The sequence below is a fragment of the Protopterus annectens genome, chromosome 1.part2 (assembly GCF_019279795.1).
Source record: "Protopterus annectens isolate FY-2018-M chromosome 1.part2, PAN1.0, whole genome shotgun sequence".
NCBI lineage: Eukaryota > Metazoa > Chordata > Ceratodontiformes > Protopteridae > Protopterus > Protopterus annectens.
Window position 1 is genome coordinate 528,668,354 of NC_056727.1, and position 22,848 is coordinate 528,691,201.

The 22,848-nt window shown below is 40.6% G+C and overlaps 1 protein-coding gene across 4 annotated transcripts in view; it reads left to right on the forward strand.

Annotated features, from left to right (window-relative positions):
* Nucleotides 1–22,848, forward strand: part of DHX57 (DExH-box helicase 57) — a 2,066,546-nt gene that overhangs the window by 707,164 nt on the left and 1,336,534 nt on the right. For all 4 annotated transcript variants that reach the window (XM_044057412.1, XM_044057439.1, XM_044057430.1 and 1 more), the window contains exon 10: nt 14,273–14,406. In XM_044057412.1, coding sequence (XP_043913347.1) covers nt 14,273–14,406 — 134 coding nt within the window. The remainder of the gene's footprint in view (nt 1–14,272; nt 14,407–22,848) is intronic.

Genomic DNA, 22,848 nt, shown 5'->3' on the forward strand with positions numbered 1-22,848 from the left:
ATACCACTCAACATCTTAGTCCAAGAAATCTGGAGAATAACAAAAATTATGGGGAAGCAAAGGCCCAAAATCAGGAGCTGATTTTAAGTATTGCTGCTGTAAACATAGTTGTTAGAATAACAGGTTTGCATTAGCAGCATTTTCTAAAGGATATTAAGTATTGAACCTAAACGTCTGTCATTATTTAGTGACTTCAGTCCCCTGCGATTTGTCATAAAACCACAAATTTTATGAAGAACACAACACAAATATGATCCAAAAATCTGGGTAGTTGTGGGATATGATGTTCTTCGTGTTTCACTGTTGCAGTCATTACATTTGGGTAATCTGCTGGTAGGTTGCCCTCAGTCGGCCTGAATAACAGTTTTGGGTTCTGCGTCGGTTGCTGTCCCCTCTTCCATGACGTCAGGGGTATAAAACACGCAGCCGACGCCGTTTTATTCAGTCTTTCTTGCCGCACAGTGCCCGAAGCAGAAGCAGTTCGCAAGTGCCGGTTGGGCCAACTCCTGAAATGTTCGCATTCGAGTTTCAGAACCGAAGTCTTCAACTAAAGCGAAGTACCCCATTGGAGAAACTTTTTCTTGCTCCTTACGATGTCAGTAAAAGTTAATAATTGCATTAGTTGTGGGAAGCAAATACCTCATAAGGATTTTCATTTGTACTGTATTCCTTGCTTAGGCCCAGATAATAATGTGCCTTGCTGTCGGTTTTGTGCTAGATTTAACCAACGCACTATTAAGTGTCGGTATATTTTTGCTTCTAAATATTTTGGATCAAGATTTAATTACCCTGAAATGTCTGTTAGCACTCCGACTACCGGAGTTCACAAAAAACGCAAAGAAAAAGGCAGAGACATACCGTTGAGGTTCAAAACCGACGAAGAAACTTCTCCTAAGCCAGTCACCGGTACTCAGTAAGGCGCTTTCGCAGCCCCTGATACCCGCTACTTTTGAGTCGCAGGCCTCTACCGGGACCCATGCTGAGTCCAGTATGCTGCGAGATTCTTAGAGTATTGAACCCGCGGATGTCTCCCCCTTGGATGGGTCCGGAGCCGCTGAGCAGGCACCGGCTTCTGAGGGTGTTTTCAGGCTTCAATATTTTTATATAAAACTGACGCCAGCCTCAAAAACAAGATCGAAAACATCTTCTATGTCTAAAAAACTGACTCATGAGCCACGTGCTCAGGGCCCTATGCCTAAAAAACAGATAATCAAAATGGCTGAGGACTTAATTACCTTGATCAGGCCACCCCCCCCTGCTAAGAGACCTAGACAAGGCACTGATTATGAATCTTCAGATCAGGTTTCCATTTCTTCTGATCAGGAATTTTCTATTCCACCCTATGAGGATTCTGATGCAGAAGAATCCATCCCATCTACATCTCCTCCTGAGGATTACTCTTTTGGAGAAACCTTGCATACTTTAAGGAAACATTTTCACTGGGAGAGTCAGGATTTCTCTGAATCAAAAAAGAGGCTTAGAGATTTCCTTCTTCTTCCTCAGCATAGGCCTTTGGCAATACCTCCTGTATTAGACATTGTTGTTGTGTTTTCAGAATCAAGCATGACTCCTGATTCCCTACCTCCGGCTCCTAGTAAGCCAGTCAGATATTACAGGGTTCCTGACTCCCACAAATTTCTATTCAAAAATCCTGCTGCTGATCCTGAGACCATCTCACAGGGTCCCAAAGGTGTAAAGGCCTCTTCAGCCAAAAATCCTACCCCCTCTGATAGAGATTCCAGGGCGCTGGATAGATGGGGAAAGAAGGTTTATACGTCTGCAACCTTGGCAATTAGGGCCTTAAACTGCCAGTTTCATATGCTTAAATATCAACAGCATGTTATGGGGTTATTGAAACAGAAAATGATGTTGATTTCTGATTGTGTGGAAAATAAAGAATTACAGGAATTATTGCATTCAGCAGAACAGGTTGGAAAGCATACTTTGCAATGTGGTTTTGATTCCTTGGAGGCCTCTTGCAGGGCTGCAGTTACTGGATATGTGATTAGAAAGCATGCCTGGCTCAAGGAGCAAAATCTGTCTGATCATGTGAAAGCTAAATTGTTGGATGCCCCCTTGCAACGTGATACTCTGGTAATAAGGCAGAAGAGGTTTTAAAGAAAATGGAAGACAAAGCTAAATCTATGCAAACTGTAAAATATTTCTTAAAGTGTAGCCACCCAGGTTCAGTAGGCACTGGCCTACTAAAAATTTGCCCTTTCTTGTGTCCAACAGAGCCACTCAAGGCAAATTCAGGCGCTCAAAAGGCTCTCGATACCAATCACAGGGTTCTTACAGGTCAAAGCAATGGGGTGCCAACACCTCCAAATCTGGAGGAAACAAAGTACAACCCTACAGTAAGCAGTCTCAATGACTTCCCTCTACCTTCACCAAGTACTTATCTTTTGGCAGCCCCCTTGGGGGGAAAATTAGCACTTCATGCTCAAAACTGGCAGTTAATTACCCAGGACAAGTGGGTATTAAGCACAGTATCCCAGGGGTACAGATTTCATTTCCATACTTTGCCAATTCCAAACGGTTGGCCAGATCTGCCACAAAATCAGTGGGCAGAGGCTCAGAAACAAGTTATATCTCTCATGGATATGGGGGCTATTCAACCAGTACCAGAAAAGGAAAAAGGACAAGGTTTTTATTCAAGACTTTTCCTGGTACCCAGAAAAGACAATGCCTGGCGTCCAATACTGGACTTATTGATTTTGAACACGTTCCTGGACATTCCAAAATTCAAAATGCTGACTTTACAGCTACTGCCTATGCTGAGCAGGAATGCTTGGTTAGTGACTCTAGACTTAAAAGAGGCATACCTGCATATCCCAATAAGGGAATCATGCAGAAGATACCTCCGCTTCAAGGCAGGTTTTTTGCATTACCAATTCTCTGCACTGCCCTTTGGCTTATCTACTGCGTCCAGGGTCTTTACAAAGTGACTGGCACCAGCAATTGCATTCTGCAGACAAAGAAGCATTCAAATTTATCCTTATCTGGACAACTATCTCATTCAAGCAGAGGACAAGGACACTCTTCTTCACCATCTGGCATTTGTAAAAAGGCTTCTAACATGCCTAGGGTACACAATAAATGAAAAGAAATCCCAACTGGTACCCTCTCAAATGATTACGTTCCTGGGTGCAAGCTTGAATACAACTGCCCAGTTGGCTTACGTTATGCCAGACAGGCAAAGGCAACTGACAACATATTCAAACAAATGGCAACAAAAACCCAGTTATCTGCAAGACAAATTCTGCAGGCTTTGGGGTTCATGGCATCCTGCATTCTACTAATTCCATATGCGAGACTGCATATGAGGAAACTTCAATGGTGCCTAAAAAGTTTATGGAGTCAACATTGTCAGTCTGGAAACAATGATTCCTCTCATTCCCTGCCTACAACAGGAGTTTCTTTGGTGGGCAGAGACATGTCACCAAAACAAGGGACTGTCATTCACTCTACCCCCTGCCACCCAAACCCTAACTACAGATGCATCAGACTATACTTGGGGGGCCCACCTGGTGGGGAGATGCATTCAGGGCAAATGGAGCCCAAAACAAATGCATCTGCATATCAACCAGAAAGAGATGCTAGCTGTTCAGAATGCTCTGACAGCCTTCAAGGACTTAACTTCATCCAGGACAACTACTGATAAAGATGGACAACACCATGGTTATGTGGTACATAAACAAGCAGGGGGGTACACATTCCTACCCCCTTTGCAAACTAGCTATGGCATTGTGGAGCACAGCTTTGACTTACCAAATACATCTTCAAGCTCAATTCCTGCCAGGAAAACAAAATACTCTGGCAGACGACCTAAGCAGAAATCTTATGGACCCGCACGAGTGGAAACTGGATCCACAAATCTTCAGCATGTTAATACAGAAATGGGGAGCCCAGACATAGATCTATTTGCCTCTCCCCAAAATTATCAACTGGACAAATTCTGCACAAGGACTTATCACAGACAAGCATGGAAAGTGGATGTCCTATCCTTAAAACCTATCAGTCTATGCCTTTCCCCCTCTGCCTCTTCTCTCCAAAGTCTTACTAAAGGTCAGACAGGAAAAACCAAAAATGATCCTAGTTGCACCGGACTGGCCTCGCCAGCACTGGTACCCAATTCTAAGGAATATGTCTCAACTCCCTCCTTGGTACTTGCTTCAAATACCTCATCTACTGTCTCAGCAGAGCAATCAAATTCTGCACACTCAGGTCCAAATTCTGAACCTTGAAGCATGGCTGATTATTTAATTATTCAAACATCACCTCTCAGTAAATCTGTGATGGATGTCATTTTGGAAGCCAGGCGGCCTAGTACTAGAAAATCTTATGCTGATAAATGGAAGAGATTCTGTATTTGGAACCAAGCACAAGGAACAGACACAGCAAAGCCCAATATCCCTCAGATTTTACAATATTTGACTGAGATTCTTGACAAGGGCCTATCTTTTTCTTCAATAAAAATCCATGCCTCTGCCATCTTGGCTCATTACAACACGGAGCCTCCCCTCTTTTCTCATCCTCTGCTTAAACAGTATCTTAGAGGGGCCACAAATGTAAGGCCTCCCAGAAGATCACCAACTCCTGCAAGGGACCTCAATTTTGTGCTGGAAAAACTCACCCTGCCTCCTTTTGAACCAGCAGCTATGGCGGATATAAAATTTTTATCTTGGAAAACAGCTTTCCTCTTGGCAATCACTTCAGCAAGAAGGGTTTCAGAACTACATGCTCTCATGGCTGTGGAACCTTTTATTACATTTTACCCGGACAGGGTGTCCCTCAAGACCAATCCTTCTTTTATGCCTAAGGTTATTTATTGCCCATACATGTCAAGCAGAGTGCCTCTTTGGCCCTCTTCAAAAGGAACCTTGACGATTGGATGGGAGAAAGGAAATTCAACCCGGGGATCACGTCAGTCGCCCTGCTAGACAGGGGTCCAGGGAAGTAAATAGTGTGGGAAGAAATAGCCAGGGAATTGTTATATCTAGGCTTGTATAGGCCTTGGGGCTGATAGCCTAGTACCAACCTATGAAGGTGGTATCCAGTGTGGCTCTTAACCAAACAATTCACCTGCCAACATTTTACCCAAATCCGCAGAACAAGGGGGAGCGGATTCTGCATTCATTGGATGTACACAAGATTCTACTTAAACAGGACCAAATATCTAAGAAAGTCTGAGCAACTACTGGTGGCATTTGCTGCAGGATCAAAGGGGAAGGCTATATCAAAGCAGACTATTTCTAAGTGGATAAGCCACTGCATTAGTTTCTGCTACTTACACCATGGTAAACCTGTACCCAAAGGGATCAGGTCACATTCCACCAGGGCTGCATCTACCTCAGCTGATTTTTTCAGAGGAGTTCCAACCAAAGACATTCTAGAAGCTGCTACTTGGAGCTCTGTTCATACCTTCACAAAGCATTATCATTTGCCTTTCTTCTCCAAATCCAGGGCAGGCTTTGCTACTGCAGTTCTGCAGGGCCTTATAGCCGCTCCTAATGCTATTTAGTTCCATCCTCCCATCCATAGCTTTTGGATTCTACCCAAATGTAATGACTGCAGCAGTGAAACACGAAGAACATACTACAGTTGTGTACACTTACCATAAATGTAGATGTTCGAGTGTATTTACTGTTGCAGTCTGGGTTACCCTACCCACCCACCATCCCCCTTTTTCTATAACTTCTCATTCCTTCACTATATTCTAAAGCCTTTGTGGTGTTTTTGCTTTTAGATGAAGGTAAAGTTTATGTTGCTAAGAGTGCATTTACATATATTTCTGTTTATTTATTTTATATATATATATATATATATATATATTTTTTTTTTTTTTTTTTTTTTTTTTGCTCCCCATTTGGGGGGCACCTGACATCTGGGGCAAGAAAAACTGAATAAAATGGCATCGGCTGTATGTTTTATACCCCTGACGATCTGACGTCATGGAAGAGGAGACAGCAACTGACGCAGGACCCAAGACTTTGCTATTCAGGCCGACTGAGGGCAACTTGCCAGCAGATTACCCAAATGTAATGACTGCAACAGTGAATACACTCGAACATCTACATTTATGGTAAGTGTACACAACTGTACTTTCTGTGCACAGGAGTGTTCAGGTGAAAGACATATTTGTTTCAATTGATATGCTCTTTTTAAAGCACTCATACATGGCCACTCTGAACATTGAAGATGCTTATTTTGTATATTCTAGTCAGGCCTGCACAGAAGAAATGTCTTTGCTTTCAAGTTATAAATTTTTACTTTCAGTTTTGAACTCTTCTATTTTGAGTTGTCCACACCACCAAGAGTGCTTATTCAATTATTTGCTTATCTAAGGACCTGGAAGAAAAATATTTTCTCTTGCTTAGATGATTGTTGTAGGGGTTCACATTCAGGACATTTTCTGTTATGATATTCTGCCAGGCGGTGACCTGTTTCAGAATTTACAGCAGATTTCACTTGTCCTGATTGTAAAGAATGATCTTTTTTAGGACCACACTGGAATTCAACTCAAATACATTTTTTCCTCCTCAGGTTTTTGGAACACACCTTCATGCATCCAGTCTCTTATGTAAGACTCCACATGAGGAAACTCCACTGCCTTTTGAGAAATATAAAGCAACAATGTTCTAACCCATACCAAGTTGCTTCTTTAGGTGAAGCCTTACAACCTGACAAATTTGTATTCCTCTCACTCTTAAGCAGTCTTTGGATTGTGCATGGGCAAGCCATTTCAGTAACCTCTGAGTTCAGAATTTCTTGTTTTTCCAAGAAGAAAAAAATCATATCTGCAGTTAGGAACTGAGAACAACATTCATAACCCCCTAGTCTTTCAAAACTAGGTTTATTCCAGTCCCTTTTTAGCCAAGCCAATACAACAAGGGTATCTCAAACAGGTAAGGAGGCACAGACAATACAACAAGGGTATATCAAACAAATAAGGTGGCACAAAATCATATCAGTTTGTTGAGAAGCAGTCTGTATATAGCAGTTGGTAGTTTTGCACAGCTTTAATATTGTGGCAGTTTTATGTTAAGGAAGTAGAATTCCTTAGCATGTTCACTCAGTATGCATGTGCATTTTGCACACTTTTTTACGAATGCTACTTATTGCACAATTACAGAAGTTTTTTTCTCTTTCAAAGGAGTTTTCCTTCATAATGGACTCATGCTGTTAACATACCATTGCTCAGTGTCCATATCTTCTTTTAAACAGGTAAACCCTCTAGACACAGGTGCCTATATTTTATGGGCATATGGCAGCACTGGCCTGATAAGTGACTTGATCAGAGTCGTGCAGTAGGCAAACTGATAGGGAATGAAACCCAGGGCTATGGAATGAAGCTGTTTAGCAGGACATAGTCTCATTCTTGCAAAGCTGCAAGATTTAATTAAAGGTTGTGCTAAAGACAAAACTGAGAAAAGCAAAATAGTTTTTTTACTGTACTGGTTTGGTCCAGATAGGTGTGTGTGTGTGTGTGTGTGTGTGTGTGTGTGTGTGTGTGTGTGTGTGTGTGTGTGTGTGTGTGTGTGTGTGTGTGTGTGCGCCTTTTTAACTTTAGCTCAGCCCTTACCAACAGTTCATGCTGCCTTTATTCAAAGCACTGCAGTCACAGAAGTAGGGGTGTGTTTTCCATCCGAACCTGAAGTCCACCAGTCTCCCAAGCTTGGAGCATAGGGATTTTAATTCCCAACAATTCTTTTTTTTCTTTTATTTTGATGAGTTTAATATCCTCAGTAAAGCTAGGAGACCACCTCATAGGAGCTATTGTATTCAGAAATAGAAAAAAATGTGTATTTTGGCAAAAGTGACAAGGACTGGACTTATCCATCCAGTTCCATGTCTACTGGACCACTTTGGCCATCTGTAGAATTCCAGTGCAACTCTTTATTCAAGATGCATGTCTTTACCTTCTCAGTCTATATGCTATCCTTTTTCTAATTTGTAGTTAGTTTTTCAGTAAAGAGTTGTCCTTCATTTAAGACATTCACAAATGCCAGCTATCCCTCCCCTTAGGATGTACATTTTATGCAGAAGAGATCAATTTGCCTCTATTTCAGATAGATTCAAAAAGTACTTTTGTTGAAAGACACTTTCCTGTTTAGTAGCAATTACTTGAGACAGAGCATTTTCAGAACGGTTTCTATTATGACTAGAATTAAGATACCAAGAGCCTTGCTGAAGTTCACTCTGCAAAGACCATAGCAAGTTCTGTGACATATTTTAAAATGATTAATGTATCACACATTTACTAGACATTATATATTTAGAGGCACATTCTACAGGTATGACTGATGTTGGCAAAGCATACTGCACAGGGGATCCTGTTAACAGTCCACTATCTTGAATCTTCTGTTACTACCAGAGATTCTACCCATATATTTTAATGCTATACTGAACTTCCCCAGAAGCCACATATAACAGCTGTGTGAACACAGTTACCCTAACTTTAGCTCTTTCAATGTGAGATCACTGAAACAGCAAGGTTATCCAGCCTCTGTCCATCTCTTGTTACAGTTTTTGGATTTTTTTTCATACAATTGTACTATTTAGTACCTGTTAGTGCAGATTACTTTGTGTTTAGTTTATAATGGTCTGGTCACAATTTTAATGATCAGTTTATGGGCGTACCTTTGTTGAAGGTTGTGCGTCAGGGCCGGCAACTCTGCACATAAAAATCTACTGCCAATCATTAGCGGACCGGAGTTCCGCTGTGGCGACCCCTAACCAGGAAAAGCCAAAAGACACAACAAATTTTAATGATATAATGTGCCACAAAGATACAGACTCACTGTAGTCTCTGTAGTTCCTTGCTTAGGAGAACTGATCTGAGTGTGTATACCTGCATTTACATGGGGGTCATATGCCACCAGACATTACCAGTAATGGTGGCACTAGAACAGCACTGAGCTATTCTAGGGGGGCTTTTTTAGAAATTTGGAAACATTGTTTGGAACTGACACAGCTATATCAGCAAATGACCAAATGTTCTGATTTATTGCTACATTTAACTCCTGAAAATGCACTTTTGTAGTGAATGCATTTATATAATTTAACTTTGCATCATAGAAAAGGAGCTCCCTTTCTGTCTTTATCACATTTTTCAAAACCATCAACTTTCAAAATGCTCAGTTTGCAAACCTAGATTTGTACTAAATAACCAAGTCTCTAAAAAATTAGCAGGAGATTGGTTAAACAGTTTGTACAGAACAGCCACGATAACAATGAAGGCTGTAATAAAATAATGTTTAATGAAGATCTATACTGCATAAGGACCAGTGTTCTATGTTTTTAAAGAAGATCTATACTGCATAAGGACCAGTGTGTCTCTGCTTTTAAAGATCATCTATACTGCATAAGGACCAGTGTGTCTCTGTTTTTAAAGAAGATCTATACTGCATAAGGACTAGTGTGTGTCTGTTTTTAAAGAAGATGTATACTGCATAAGGACCAGTTTGTGTCTGTTTTTGAAGATTTTTTGCAAAGTTAATGAATACATCAGCAGAACCCTCTGAGAATTGAAAGATAAAGAAAGGTGTATGTTAGAGCCTGTGCTTTCACAGCTGAATAATTTGAAGAAGTACTTTCCATGCATATTTTTGGTCTTTAAATGTATTTTTGAATTTAGTAGGTAGTTTCAAACCTCTTAAGTATTTTTGCATAGTAGAGAAAAACTTTGAAATGTTTATTTCCCAAGAGAAGCCCATTGTGCAGTGATGAAGCATTTATCAAATGAGATGAGGACTGTATTTACTAAATATTGATCACATGCATATTTATTCAAAATAGCATTTGGGATAACTTATTGCTAGGTATGCTTGTTTGCATAAGCCTAATGTAAATAATTCTGGTGTGTGAGACTATAAACTGGGGACAGTACCAAAATATGTAGAAACCCACATTTGGACTTTTACTTGAAGGCCAGTTTGGGATAAAACCTGAATAATTTGATGCTTTAAAAACTGGGGTTAGGTATGCATTGTGCATTAGCATAAACTGCGTGAAGAACGACTTTTGTAAAGTAATGTTACAGTTAGCAGAGGTTCATTGCTGAGGCCAGAGACCATTCCCCAAGACATTTGAGTCAGTATTATAGTGGAGCAGAAATAGGAATCTTTATAGTTTGTCTAAAATAAATGTATACCTTTGCAGTTGGTTTATTATATAAACTAGTGCTTGTTTGAGTTTGAGAATACCCTGAAAAGTTTCATTGTTAAACTTTGTGTTGTCAAATTTCATATTCAGAGAGGGGCAGATAATATTTATGTCTAATACTCATGTGGTTTGGTTATAGTGTTTACAAACTTCAGAAGCAGGCTTAAAATTGTGTTGAGAAACTCTGGTATTAAAAAGACTGTGCAGATGTGGATAATCGTTGCTGTCAGTCACCTTATTCGCAACTAAAATGTTTGGGTTTTGAGTGATAGGCTGTGCAAAATGTCAGATTTCCAAGAGTCCCATTTCAGAGGGTTTAAAATTGTTTAATATCTGTCATTAACTTGTGTTGGTATATGTGATTTAGATAATTGGTTAATTAAAAAAAATGGTAAAAATTGCAGATTATAATTCTTTGGTAGGAAGTATTTGTATCCTCTATGTAAACACAGGTTTATTCCCACAGACGCATTATTTTTTTAAAGTCTTTACATATTAAGATAAGGCAGTACTAATAAACATTATGCAGTTTAAGGCAGCCTAATCTTTGAGCCACCACTTTATAGTACGATACCCTACTTGATGTAAGTAGCCACATGAATTTAATCAAGGTTATTATGAATTGTTTAAAATATTGTTTGGAGTAAGTTGACATGAAGGGTTAGTGTAGTAAAAAGTATGGGAAACTTGTTCCTTTTCTGTCTTTTGTGTTTTGGACCAGCATTACTTATATTGCTGGAGTTATATTCTGCATTATTCTTATTAAAGATAATGCCCAATTTTTTTCAGATATCTGACTGTTTTGTATGACTTAAGTCTGCTAGGATTGTTTGGGTGTAATTACTGCATTAGAGGAATATTGTAGTTTTTGTACCTTTTAAATTGTAATTGGAAATTTTTGAAAGGGCATTAATAGCAGATAGAATCATTTTTGAGAACAGACATGGTATCTACTTCTCTGAAGTACAGGCTAACACAGAAGGCCTCTGGCTAACGAAGTTCGCAGATGACTGCAAGCTAAGAGCCATAGTCAAGTCCCCAAATGATGTGGACATTCTACAGAAGGGCCTCACTGAGACAGATGCCTGGTGTCAGAGCCATGGTCTCAAGCTCAATGCCAAAAAGTGTAGTGTCATCCCCTTTTGTAAAAACTCTGTACCCATGAACTACCTCATAGGCAGCAATCTACTTAACACCGAATGCGTGATAAGAGACCTTGGGACCCAGGTGGACAGTAGTCTCTCCTTTGATAGTCACATCGCCACAGTAGTCAGGAAGTCCTTCTACGTGGCACACCTCATCATAAAAGGGTTCTCATCCAGGAAAAAAGAGGTCATTGTTCCCCTCTACTCGTCACTCATTAGACCCATTATAGAGTACAATGCCCCTTTTGGAATGTACCTCACAAGACATCTGCAGCAGCTGGAAAGGCCACAGCAGTACCTGACAAAGAGGATTACTGACCTCAAACAAATGCCCTACACTGACCACCTCAAAAAACTCCAGCTTTACTCTATACCATATCGCCTACTCCGAGGTGATCTCTGCCTAACAACATATAAAGCTATGTCAAACCCAGAGCTGTTGGACTTGCTACACCTAAAGAAATCCCAATCCCTCTGAGCTACACGCTCTAGGGACCTAAACCTTGTCACCACAATAAACAGGACATGCTAGAAAGATAGATTCCTGTCCCAGAGACTTCCTATACTCTGAATCAAGCTACCCATCTATGTCAAGCAAAAGCTTTTTTCTTCAGTACAATGCTGAATCTTTTTATTGTTTGATGGATTAAAGGTAATGTATCCTGTTCAGATTTTAATGTTACTTATATAGCAAGATGGGTTTGTGCATGGGTCAGTTCTCTAATAAAGTTATTCAAATAATGATGCAAAGTTAGTAACTACTGATCTACTAAGGATAGTTGGTCTAAGTGCCTGGGTCAGTTTTGGGGGAAGTTGAATGCGGCAAAGTAAAATCCAACTATAATTTAAATCATAAGTTACTAGAAAACAGTCTTGGGGAACATAATATTCTCTATTATGATCAAAGATAGGGAGTGCAAAATTAAGGAGTTAGTATGTAGCCATGACATATGTAGAGAAGAAAAGAAGGTAAATTGATCATGGTGTAGAAATCTAATCAAGCCTTTTAATCCAAAGTTCTGCATGATATTCCATACAAATGTTGAAGCATTTTCATCATAGGGTCTCATGCTAAATTTCCTGCCTTCAATTGTGTCAAAGACTGAGTTCCACTCAGCAGCTATAATAAAGTAATAGTTGGCAGGTCTATGTAAAAGAGGTATAATGATACCTAAGAGCTTCGTTGTGTAGAACAGAGAACAAAAAATATCTAAAACCAGGATAATGTTTATCAAGTATAATAAAGGAAGCTAAACAGAGTTTCCTAAGTGGACAAAGTCTGTTAAAATCCTGTACATGCTGGCATTTATAATAAGAACAGTATAATTAGATTTATCACTGGGCAGCCACAGTGGTGCAGTAGTTAGCATTGCCGCCTCACAGCAAGAGGCTCTCTGGTTCAATTCTCGGCTAAGGTGCCTTTTGTTTGGGGTTTGCATGTCCTCCCTGTGGTTGCACAAGTTTCCTCCCACATCCCAAATACATGCTGTAGGTGGATTGGACACACTAAATTGGCCCTAGGTGTGTGTGTGCATGTGTGTGCTTTCTGTGGAAGGTTGGGTGCGGGCTGGCAAGTCAACACTGTAAAAAAACCTCCCACTTCCAATAGTTTCTGTAGACCATTGTTATGATGTGTGACCCCTAACTGGGAAAAGCCAAAAGAAGAAGAAGCTCTAGATTTATCACTGTGGTGTTCTGCAGCCAAACCTGTGTTTAGCCATCTATTCTGGTTGTTGCTTAACTATTTGGATTCCATGTAACAGCAGTGAAGCTACTAGACTTAAAAAGTAAGTAAAAGGACAGTTGTATGTATTGGATAATGTTTAAGTCCTTAAGGTTATAATAAAAATGTTTTAAACAAGCCAGTTTAATTAGCACTAAAAGGTGACATGTAATGATGTGCATAAACAGAGAACAGTAATGGACTATTGTAACTCTCACTGAGCATTAATTTTATAAAAATCTGATCAGTATTGTCATTATATAAAATCTGCATCTCCCAGAACTTTTTCCCAGCTCTTCCTTTGACCTAACACAACCACAAGCTGTCTGAGGAGAGTTCAGGTAATTCTCTTTAAAGTTACTTTTTTAAAACATTAATGACATGCATTTAACTGTGTGCAAGTCTAAATTAAAATGAGTTACATGCACAGTCTCAAATCAGCATGCTAGCAACGTCTCAGCTTCTCCATTGTCCTAAAAATATAAAATAAGTAAAAATAAGACCAGACAAAATTTGAGAGACAAGTATATATTATCAGAAATGAAGAACAAAAAGAGCATTCAGAAATACAGTACAGCAAAGGGAATATTTAACAAGAAAAAACCTTCTAGCAGGGCATACTGTAATGCATTTTAAAACATCTTTGCATTATTAAAAAATGTAAAGGGAGAGTAATTGAAAGGAATTTCAGTAGCGATGCACAAAATGCTACCTTTAGATACCCAGTCTGTGTGTAGGTAGGAGTGCACTTTTGTGCCTTTCTTCAAATGAATTATTATGATCTGTCAAACTGTGGTTAATGAACTGTAGTTATGCACCTGAAGAAAGGGTATCTCAACCACTCCCAGTCTACCACTCACAAAAAAGTAGTTTCCTAACAGTGACAAAAAGTTGGAGACCGTAATCTTGACATAAAAACACACATAATTTTCTTGCATTTTTTCCATTCACCTGGTCACTTTCCTTTTTTTGGCATTTAGATTTCCATGTTCAGACTGCAAAATTAGTCATCCAGTGATTGTAGAGAAAGTACTTAGCTACAGGAAAGTTGTGAACTACTTAGAGAACTATTGCTGTGTAGTACTAATGTAAGACATGATATTTCTAATGTAAACATACTTCTTTTTTTTTTTTGCAAGAAAGTATGTTCAAAGTGAAAATGAATTTCCCTAAATGTAAAATGTTGCATATCAGTCAGTTGTGCTTCTGTATTAATTTATTACTTATGTTTTTACAGTGACTTTCTGCTGCTTGTGTTGAGGGATATAATGATTCGGAGACCAGATCTGCGCATCCTAATGATGAGTGCAACTCTGAATGCTGATTTGTTCTCTCAGTACTTTAATACATGCCCTACTGTCCACATACCAGGTACAAACTCATTTATATGGTATCTCAGAACATAGGGTATGCATGTGCTGTTCAATATTTTAAGACCAAGAAAATAATTCCTGTTCAGTAAAAATGCATTTCATTGTGAACAAATATCTTGATTATATAATGCTGTGTTTTTGCTGCCCACTGAGAATCACAATGATCATTTAACAAACAAAACAGCCAATACCTGTACCAAAATGATACAGCTAACAAAAAGAAACCAAAAAAAATTGTTCCTTTTTGCAGGGAGGCAAGCCTTCCTGTATCACCCACCCCCCATGTGTATAGTAAGAGAACAATGTTTCCAAAACACATGCAACTTATTCTTAATCCAAGGTTGCATGACTTTGAAGAAAGATATTTATTTCTTTATGTGACAACTGCAGTCAGAATCCATTTCAGCATTATGCAATTTCAAATTCCATTCTTTTTTTCAGCACTTTGTTGTGTGATTGTGTAATCATATAGTCTGTGAGATTCTCAGCGGGAATTTAATTTTCTGCACAGAACACAATGCAAGTTGGCTGTGTTGAAGTCCATAGTGAGTCACAAGTCTCAGAGTACAATATAATCAACGTATTCCTCATCTTCTCAAGAATTTAATGTTTGCTATAGAAGCAAGTGTACGAGTAAAATTTACCTGCAAAACAAGAACACTGGATGCTTTTTGCTTGTTGCTTATTCAGCTGCCTGTTTGTAAACAGATGTTCTGTAATGTGCTCAGCCTCACTTTGACTGTCTACAGTTGTTCTGTGGTAAGCATATATCTCTAGTTAAGAAGTACCATGTTTTATTGGACTGATACTGTTTCAGAATAGAGCTTGCAGCATTGTATAGTGTCTAACATGTTTATAGGTTAGGTTCATAGATTAGTACTAAGCTAACTGCCCTTCTGGGCCATTTTAAACTTAGCCAATTACCACATGTGAGAATCAAACCCCGTACCTTATGTCTGTAAGGTGAACACCTTAACAATTATGCCAACCTTCCACATACCATCATTTCCTTTTTTCATGTCTGAATGGTATCCCCCACTTCTCACCCGGGTTCTGCATGTAAGTCTAATGTGCTATGTTCTGCAATATGTTTCTCCATTCTACCATAGTGAGGACAGTGAGATTCTACAAGTTTCGGCCATAACACAGGAACCATAGTTATTGTGTGTGTCCCAGATGAGTGAATGTGTTGCCTGCAAGTAAATGTTTTCATCTTGCAAGCATTGTGTCTGCTTAGTTGTCTGCTGTTTTATCATAAGGTATCTGCTTCCACACTGTGCATCAAACTTTGAACCATGTCCTTACTTAATAGAAATTCAGATACATCTTTCCCATTCTCTATCCCTTAGAATGGGTAATTTTTGTTTATTCAGTTTAATTTACTTTTGTTGGCTTTGAGCAGGTTAATCCCAATAGATTTTCAGTCATAAATCACTGTTGCAGTCGAGTAAGCTATTATGGGTCTTACCTCCACAACAGCTGGCCACATTCATAAAGCTAAGGATGCCCTCCACACATTCCAACTGTCAGAAGCTCAAGCAGAGTTCCACAAAAGGACAGTCGGTGTGTAAAAGGCTTCAGAACTTTTTTGCCACTGAGAAAAGTGCTTCTTCACAGTGTTTGGTTAGGGAGACAGTTGAAAGAAAAAAACACTAATATGTCTGGAAGCTTGTAGACCCTAAATAACCACAGTTTTTCCAAAAGCACCCAAAATGGCCTGTTAACTTGTTTTAAGACTTCCCCACACCTTAAGGTGTTACTGCTCAGTCTTAGTAGCCTAAACGGAAAACTCCGCACGCTTTAAGCCCTCTCCCCCTTGAAGAAGTTAGACATCTGTGCTATGACCAAGACTTGCATTAAAGCCATAGCAGTGCTAGGTTATATAGCCTTACATACATTTAGACAAACAACAGCAGAGACTGGGCCAAAGGTGGCGGTGCCTTGAGCTATGTTAGCAGCAATCATACCTCTGGTTGGTTAACAGGATGTTACCATGAAGCTTATCCACATGTTAAGTCACCATGGATAAGATCACTCACCATATCATCACTACCTACAGGTCACTATCTATGCCCGTAATCTCACTATTCTTAACTAAACCTACTAAAGGCACTCACCATCTAGCCAAACACCCTGTTCATGGGTGACTTGAACTACCCCTTTATATCCTGGGAAATTTATACTACCTCTAATTCACAGGTACAACGCTTCTGGGACTTTATTAACACAAACACCCCAGAACAGATAATGCATGCTCCAACCAGAGGAACAAACATACAGGATCTGGTAGCCACTAATGTGGGAGAATGTTGCACTCCCCCATGTTACTTCCTTAGTAGTGGGTTCAGATCACAAAGCTGTCTCCTTAGAAGTAAAAATCAGCCTGGAAGGCCCTGCTAAACCAGTAACCGTCGGGAACTATTCTAAGGCAAACTTTATCCTATTAAGTGACAATTTGTCAAAATTCAAGGCTTCCTCAAACCCCAAGACCACAACTACATATGCAGAAGTTTTCACAGAGTCCCAGTACAAAAATGTGAATGGCTGCACAGAGACTTTTGTACTTACCGGAGGTAAACCCAAAACAAACACTAAAAACAAACCCCACTGGTGGAATCCTTACTTAAACAAGGTTTATAATAAAAGAAAACTTATGGCCAAAATCAGGAAGAGACTAGTGTGTTCTCATACAACTAAACAAGAAACTAAGAGGTCTAAGTTCAACAAGGCCAACTACAAGGCCAGGGTAGCTTCACAGGCTAAGGAGAGTCACAAGGCCTTCTTCAGCAATATCTGGAACCTTAAAGGAAACACAACAGTGTGCCAAACTGTTGGTGAACGGTACTGTCGTCACCAGTCAGGGTGACAGCAAATTTACTGGCTGATTTATTAAGCTCAAACTTCACCCCCTACACGCTCTTCCCCAGCTCCACCAAGTAAAATCTCCTCCAAAATATCACTCCCAACTATTAGCAGGGACCAGGTGCTGGCAACACTTGCTAAAACTAAGAACACCACTTCCATGGGTCCTGACAACATCCGCGGTTGCCTCATGAACAGTGTAAAACAGAACTAATCAAGAACACTTGAGGCAGTCTTCAACTACAGCCTTAAAACAGGTTACATTCTAAGTGAATGGAAGACCACAACATTCATTCCCCTGCACAAGGGCAAACCATCAACTGACCCAGGGAACTGCAGACTCGTCAGTTTAACAAACCTAATAAGCAAAGCTATGGAATGAAATATCATGGAAATGATAAACAAGGGTACTGGCAACCTACAGATACTGGACCTAGCCAAAATTTTCTTAAGGGAAAGTCATGCCTACCTAACCTGGTAGATTCCTTTGAGAGGGTCGCCAAGGCAATGGATGAGGGTAAAACAGTGCATACTTCATATGTTGAACCTAGATAAAGCATTTGATACATTACCCCAGTCAGGCATTGTTGATGAGCTCTCTAAGCTAGGCATAAATCCCTACATAACTCACTGGTTTGCTGGCTGACTCACAGACAGGGCCCAAGAAGTCAGGATCAGTGAGACCACCTCCACCAAGAGAACATTCACCAGTAGAGTACCCCAGGGCATTGTGCTAGGCCCAGTCCTGTTTAGCATCTTCTTTTCTCAAGTCAAGGCTAATGTTCAAAGCCCCTGGCTCACCAAGTTCAGACACAACTGTAAATTGTAGCTATTATAAATTCCCCCAAAGGCACCAACATCTTGCAAGAGGGTTTAACACAGACAAATGACTGGTGCCAAAGACATGTCCTAAAATTCAATGCTAAAAATGCATTATGATGCCCTTTAGGAAAGTGTTAACTCACTGAGAGACTATCAAAAGACCAGAGACCTCTCATGCACAAACATACACATGCTGGTACATAAACAGAATCCACCAGCTTTGGCCGGCTAACAACTTGTTATATTCAACTGGACGTATAAGAGAATTTAAGTACCTTTATCTGCTTTTTTTTTCAAAAAAATACAGTATTTAAATTGATTTTAACTGTGTGGAAAGAATATTTAGCTGAACTGGAACTTTTCACTCTGCTCTTCAGTTTGTTCCACCCACCCTCCCTGTTTTTGTTTTGGTGTTAATCTTAGTGGCCTTGCAGCTGCCCGCCCCTCTTGTAAATTTGTGTTTGGATACTCCTTCTGGGCCCAACTCATTTGCTCACTCAACTGAGTGCAGTGAGATCATATTCTGATTTCAGGCACTCCTACTGTGTACAAAGAGAGCATCTGGGAAACAGAAAAAAAAAAAAAAAAAAAATTAAGCTTGTTTCCTGCCTTTCCTGTTAAGTGGTATAGACTATTTGTAGGCTTTTGAGCCCCCAAGCCCTTCTGTGTTGGAGGGAAGCCTTCTAGCTTAGTTTTTTTTCCCTATAACTAGCCAGTTTTCTAGTTTCAGCACTCAAATCTTTGATCTCAGCACTTGTTCAGAAAAAAAAAAAAAAAAAAAAAATTTAATCTGCTTTTACTGTACTTGTGTTTCTACCTACTTTTTTTTTACTTTTGCATCATCTTAAAAGTACTCAATTGTATTTATTACTGCTTGGTGTAACTCATTCTAGGCTTTCTGGTTTAAACACTTGGGCTTCGGACCAGTTGTTTTGCACTGAGAGGGTTTGTGGTCTGCACTGTAGTGGCAGAACAGGTAGCTTACATCCTTCTAGGTTGGGAACTGCTGATTGAGGGCTCAGTGTCTGTTATTCTAAAAGTGTATTAATTCTGGTTTAAGCACTTAGGCTTTCAGGCCAGTTATTTTACATTAAGAGGGTTCGTGGTCTGCACTCTTGTGGGAGGAGAGGCTGGACTCTGCCCTTCAGAGCTGGGAATTTCTGATTGAAGGCTTATAGTGCATGCATATCTGAACTGCTTCTTACTGAAGTTGGTGCGCCTTGTTTGCTGTGGCATAGACTGGATTCGGGCCTGCTGGATCTAGCTTTGTTTGTGTAACTTGAGCACTAATCCAGACATTCTCTAAAGTATTCAATTGTATTTATTACTGCTTGGTAGTAACTTGATTAAAGTTTAGCTGTCATTCTAAGTCTTTTGGATTAAGCACTTGGGCTTCAGACCAGTTGTTTTACATTAGGAAGGTTTGTGGCATGCACTGTGGTGGCAGGACAGGTAGCTTTCATCCTTCTAAGTTGGGAACTGCTGATTGAGAGCCCAGTGTCTGTTATTCTTAAAGTGTATTAGTTCTGGTTTAGGCACTTGGGCTTCAGGCCAGTTATTTTACATTAAGAAGGTTTGTGGTCTGCACTCTTGTGGGAGAAGAGGCTGGACTCTGCCCTTCTGAGCTGGGAATTTCTGGTTAAAGGTTTATAGTGCCTGAATATTTGAACTGTATCTTACTGAAATTGGTACACCTTGTTTGCTGTAGCATAGACTAGATCCAGGCCTGCTGAATATAGCTTTGTTTATATGCTTGTTGTTTGTTTGCTTGTTATTTCCCTGGAACGCTAATTCCACCTAATACGCTTCTCAGCTTCTGTAGCTCACTAGTGATATCTGCAATGCTTACTGTACTTATTTCCTTGTTTCACTTGAAAGAAAGTTACTGTTTGTCGTTTTTGCATTTAAGTTACCTGTAACACATTGCACTTAAGTTACCTGGCACTTGCTCACTAAAGCAATTATATAAGTCAGCACTAAAAATTAAAAGCACTACACCCTCACTCCCCACTGGCCCTGGTTTTCAATTATTAAGGAATTCCCAATATTATTCTAGCATGTCCAAAGGTCAGTTGTCAATCTCCTCTCCGGTCCAGCTGGTGAATCTGGGAATCTTGAGGCAATGTTACAACTGCCTCATGTACACAGACAACCCTCTCCTCCTCCCAACAAATTCCAACACATGTGAGAGATGCAACCATATAGCCAAACTGGAGGCTAAGCTCTCTCAACTCAGTACTGGCATAACCAGTCAGGAGGAGAAGGAAACCATACTTACTACAATTCCAGTCTCACATAGACCTACCACGACAGCAAACCAAACACATAATCACACAAAAATATACTCGGAGGCTCTAAATAAAGATCTGCCGAAGCAGCAGAGACCTCCAAAGCAGACACCCAAGCAGCCGCTACCCCAAAACAAAACACGTGCAACACATATCTCACAAAGCCAATGTGCCAAACAGTCACAGCCCTTAAGACTAAACAACACACCTGATACACTTGTAATAGGTGACTCTATCGTCAGGCACACTGACGTCCCGCTCACCAGGCTGAACAAGGAGAGGGTCACGGTGAGCAGCCTGTCGGGTGCTAGGATCCGCCACATAACACAAGCACTCAGGTCACTCCAAGGCAAGTACAAATATGACTCAGTCATTGTCCATGCTGGTGTGAATGACCTGAGACGTACCTCCCTGGACTACATGAAAAGAGACATAAAGGAGCTCTCTGAGCATGTAGCCCAGGCCGGTATGACCCTGACCTTGAGTAGCATCTTACCCTCACCAAGAATGATGCCCACAATATGAAGACAAGATGATCAATTTCAACAATTGGCTTAAGTACTGGTGTCATTCAAAGGGGATCCAATGCCTGTCAGCTTGGGATGATATGCTCGACAAGCCACGATGCTTCGCTAGGGATGGCTTGCACCTGTCACCCCTGGGCTTTCGGATATTGGCAAAGGCTCTTGCTACCCCATAGTGCCTTTTTAGGCAAGGCTCAAAAGACAAACCCACCTCCATAGGTATCACAAGGGATAAGAAACTAAGAGTAATGCTACTCAACGCCAGAAGTCTAAACCTCAAGATGCACACACTCGAAACTCTCCTTAGCATGGAGAACATCGATATCTGTGCAGTAACAGAAACCTGGTTCAGGGCTCCCGAGAGCACCCCAGCACTACCAGGTTATACCTCATACCATGCTTTTCGCCCCAAAACTTGGACCGAACCACAAAAGGAGGGGAGTATCGATATTCATCAAAGATACCCACACCTCCAGGTTGGTGGCAAAGCACGAAGCATCAGAGACTATCCATGTGCAACTAACAGTGGGTAAAACTGCCTTCCAGTTTATAGCCTGCTACAGACCACCCTCCCAAAACCAGGAACCCCACTCGGCCTACCTGAGAACACTGGAAAATATGAAGGTCTCTCCAAACACCATTATATTGGGCGACTTCAACTACCCAAACATAGACTGGGAGCATTACTCTAGCTCCAACACCCTAGCCCAAAGGTTCCTAGAATTTATAAACTCAAATGCTATGGAACAACTTGTTACCACTCCCACAAGAGGGGAAAACATACTGGACCTGATCATCACCAACATGGGGACTCTATGCTCCAGACCAGAAGTGTATCCCTCACTGGTAAGATCAGACCATAAACTAATCTCACTGGATATTCACATCCCGACCCCACCCCTGCCCAGAAAACCACAGTGAAAAACTTCTCTAAAGCAAATTTTACACTCCTCAAAACTGAGGTGGAATCCTTCAAAGCCCCGGCCTGTGGAAAATACAGCCCAGACCGCAGAATCCTTTATAAACGATTCTATGAACACCTTCAGGAATGCATGGATCATGCGATCCCAAATAAAACCAAGACCCAATCCTCCAAAGGCAGACGTCCTGTCTGGTGGACCCCAGCCATAAACAAACTATACAATAGAAGGAGGAAGCTACTAAATGATAAAGCAAAATCCCAAAAAGGGAAGGCATCACTGATCAGTATTAGCAAAAAACTACGGGCACACATAAAATTGTCTAAGGCCAGCTTCGAGAGAAAAATTGCACAGGACACTAAGGATAATCACAAGGCTTTCTTTAGTTATGTTAGGAACCTGGGTGGTAATTCCCAGATATGCTCAGAATTAGTCAAAAATGACAAAAAATACACCGAACCCACAGACATTGCCAACATCCGAGCTGACAGATTCAGCGCAAACTTCTCTCTCCCCACCAAAAGGGCAAATATCTATCCCAGCAGAGTGCTGCCCCCCTGACATCTCAGGTGCTCAGGTAAGAGCCGCCCTCTCCAAAGCAAAAAACACAGCATCAATGGGACCAGATGGTGTCCCGGGCTGCGTCCTACATGAACTCAAAGAAGATCTAAACCCAAACATAAAACTACTGTTCAATCTCAGCCTTACTACAGGATATGTGCCCAAAGAGTGGCGTACAGCAACAGTGGTCCCTCTCCATAAGGGTGGTGCCTCAATGGATCCTGGAAACTATCGCCCCATAAGCCTGACTAGCTTGGTCTGCAAAGCTATGGAAAGGATCATCATGGACCTCATAAATAAAGATATTGGGGACCTACAAACACTGGATCCTACCCAGTTCGGCTTTGTTAAGGGCAGATCCTGCCTCTTAAACCTGGTTGATTTCTTTGAAACAGTCACCAAGGCCATTGACGAGGGAAGGTGGTCCACACAGCCTACCTGGACCTCGCAAAAGCCTTCGATA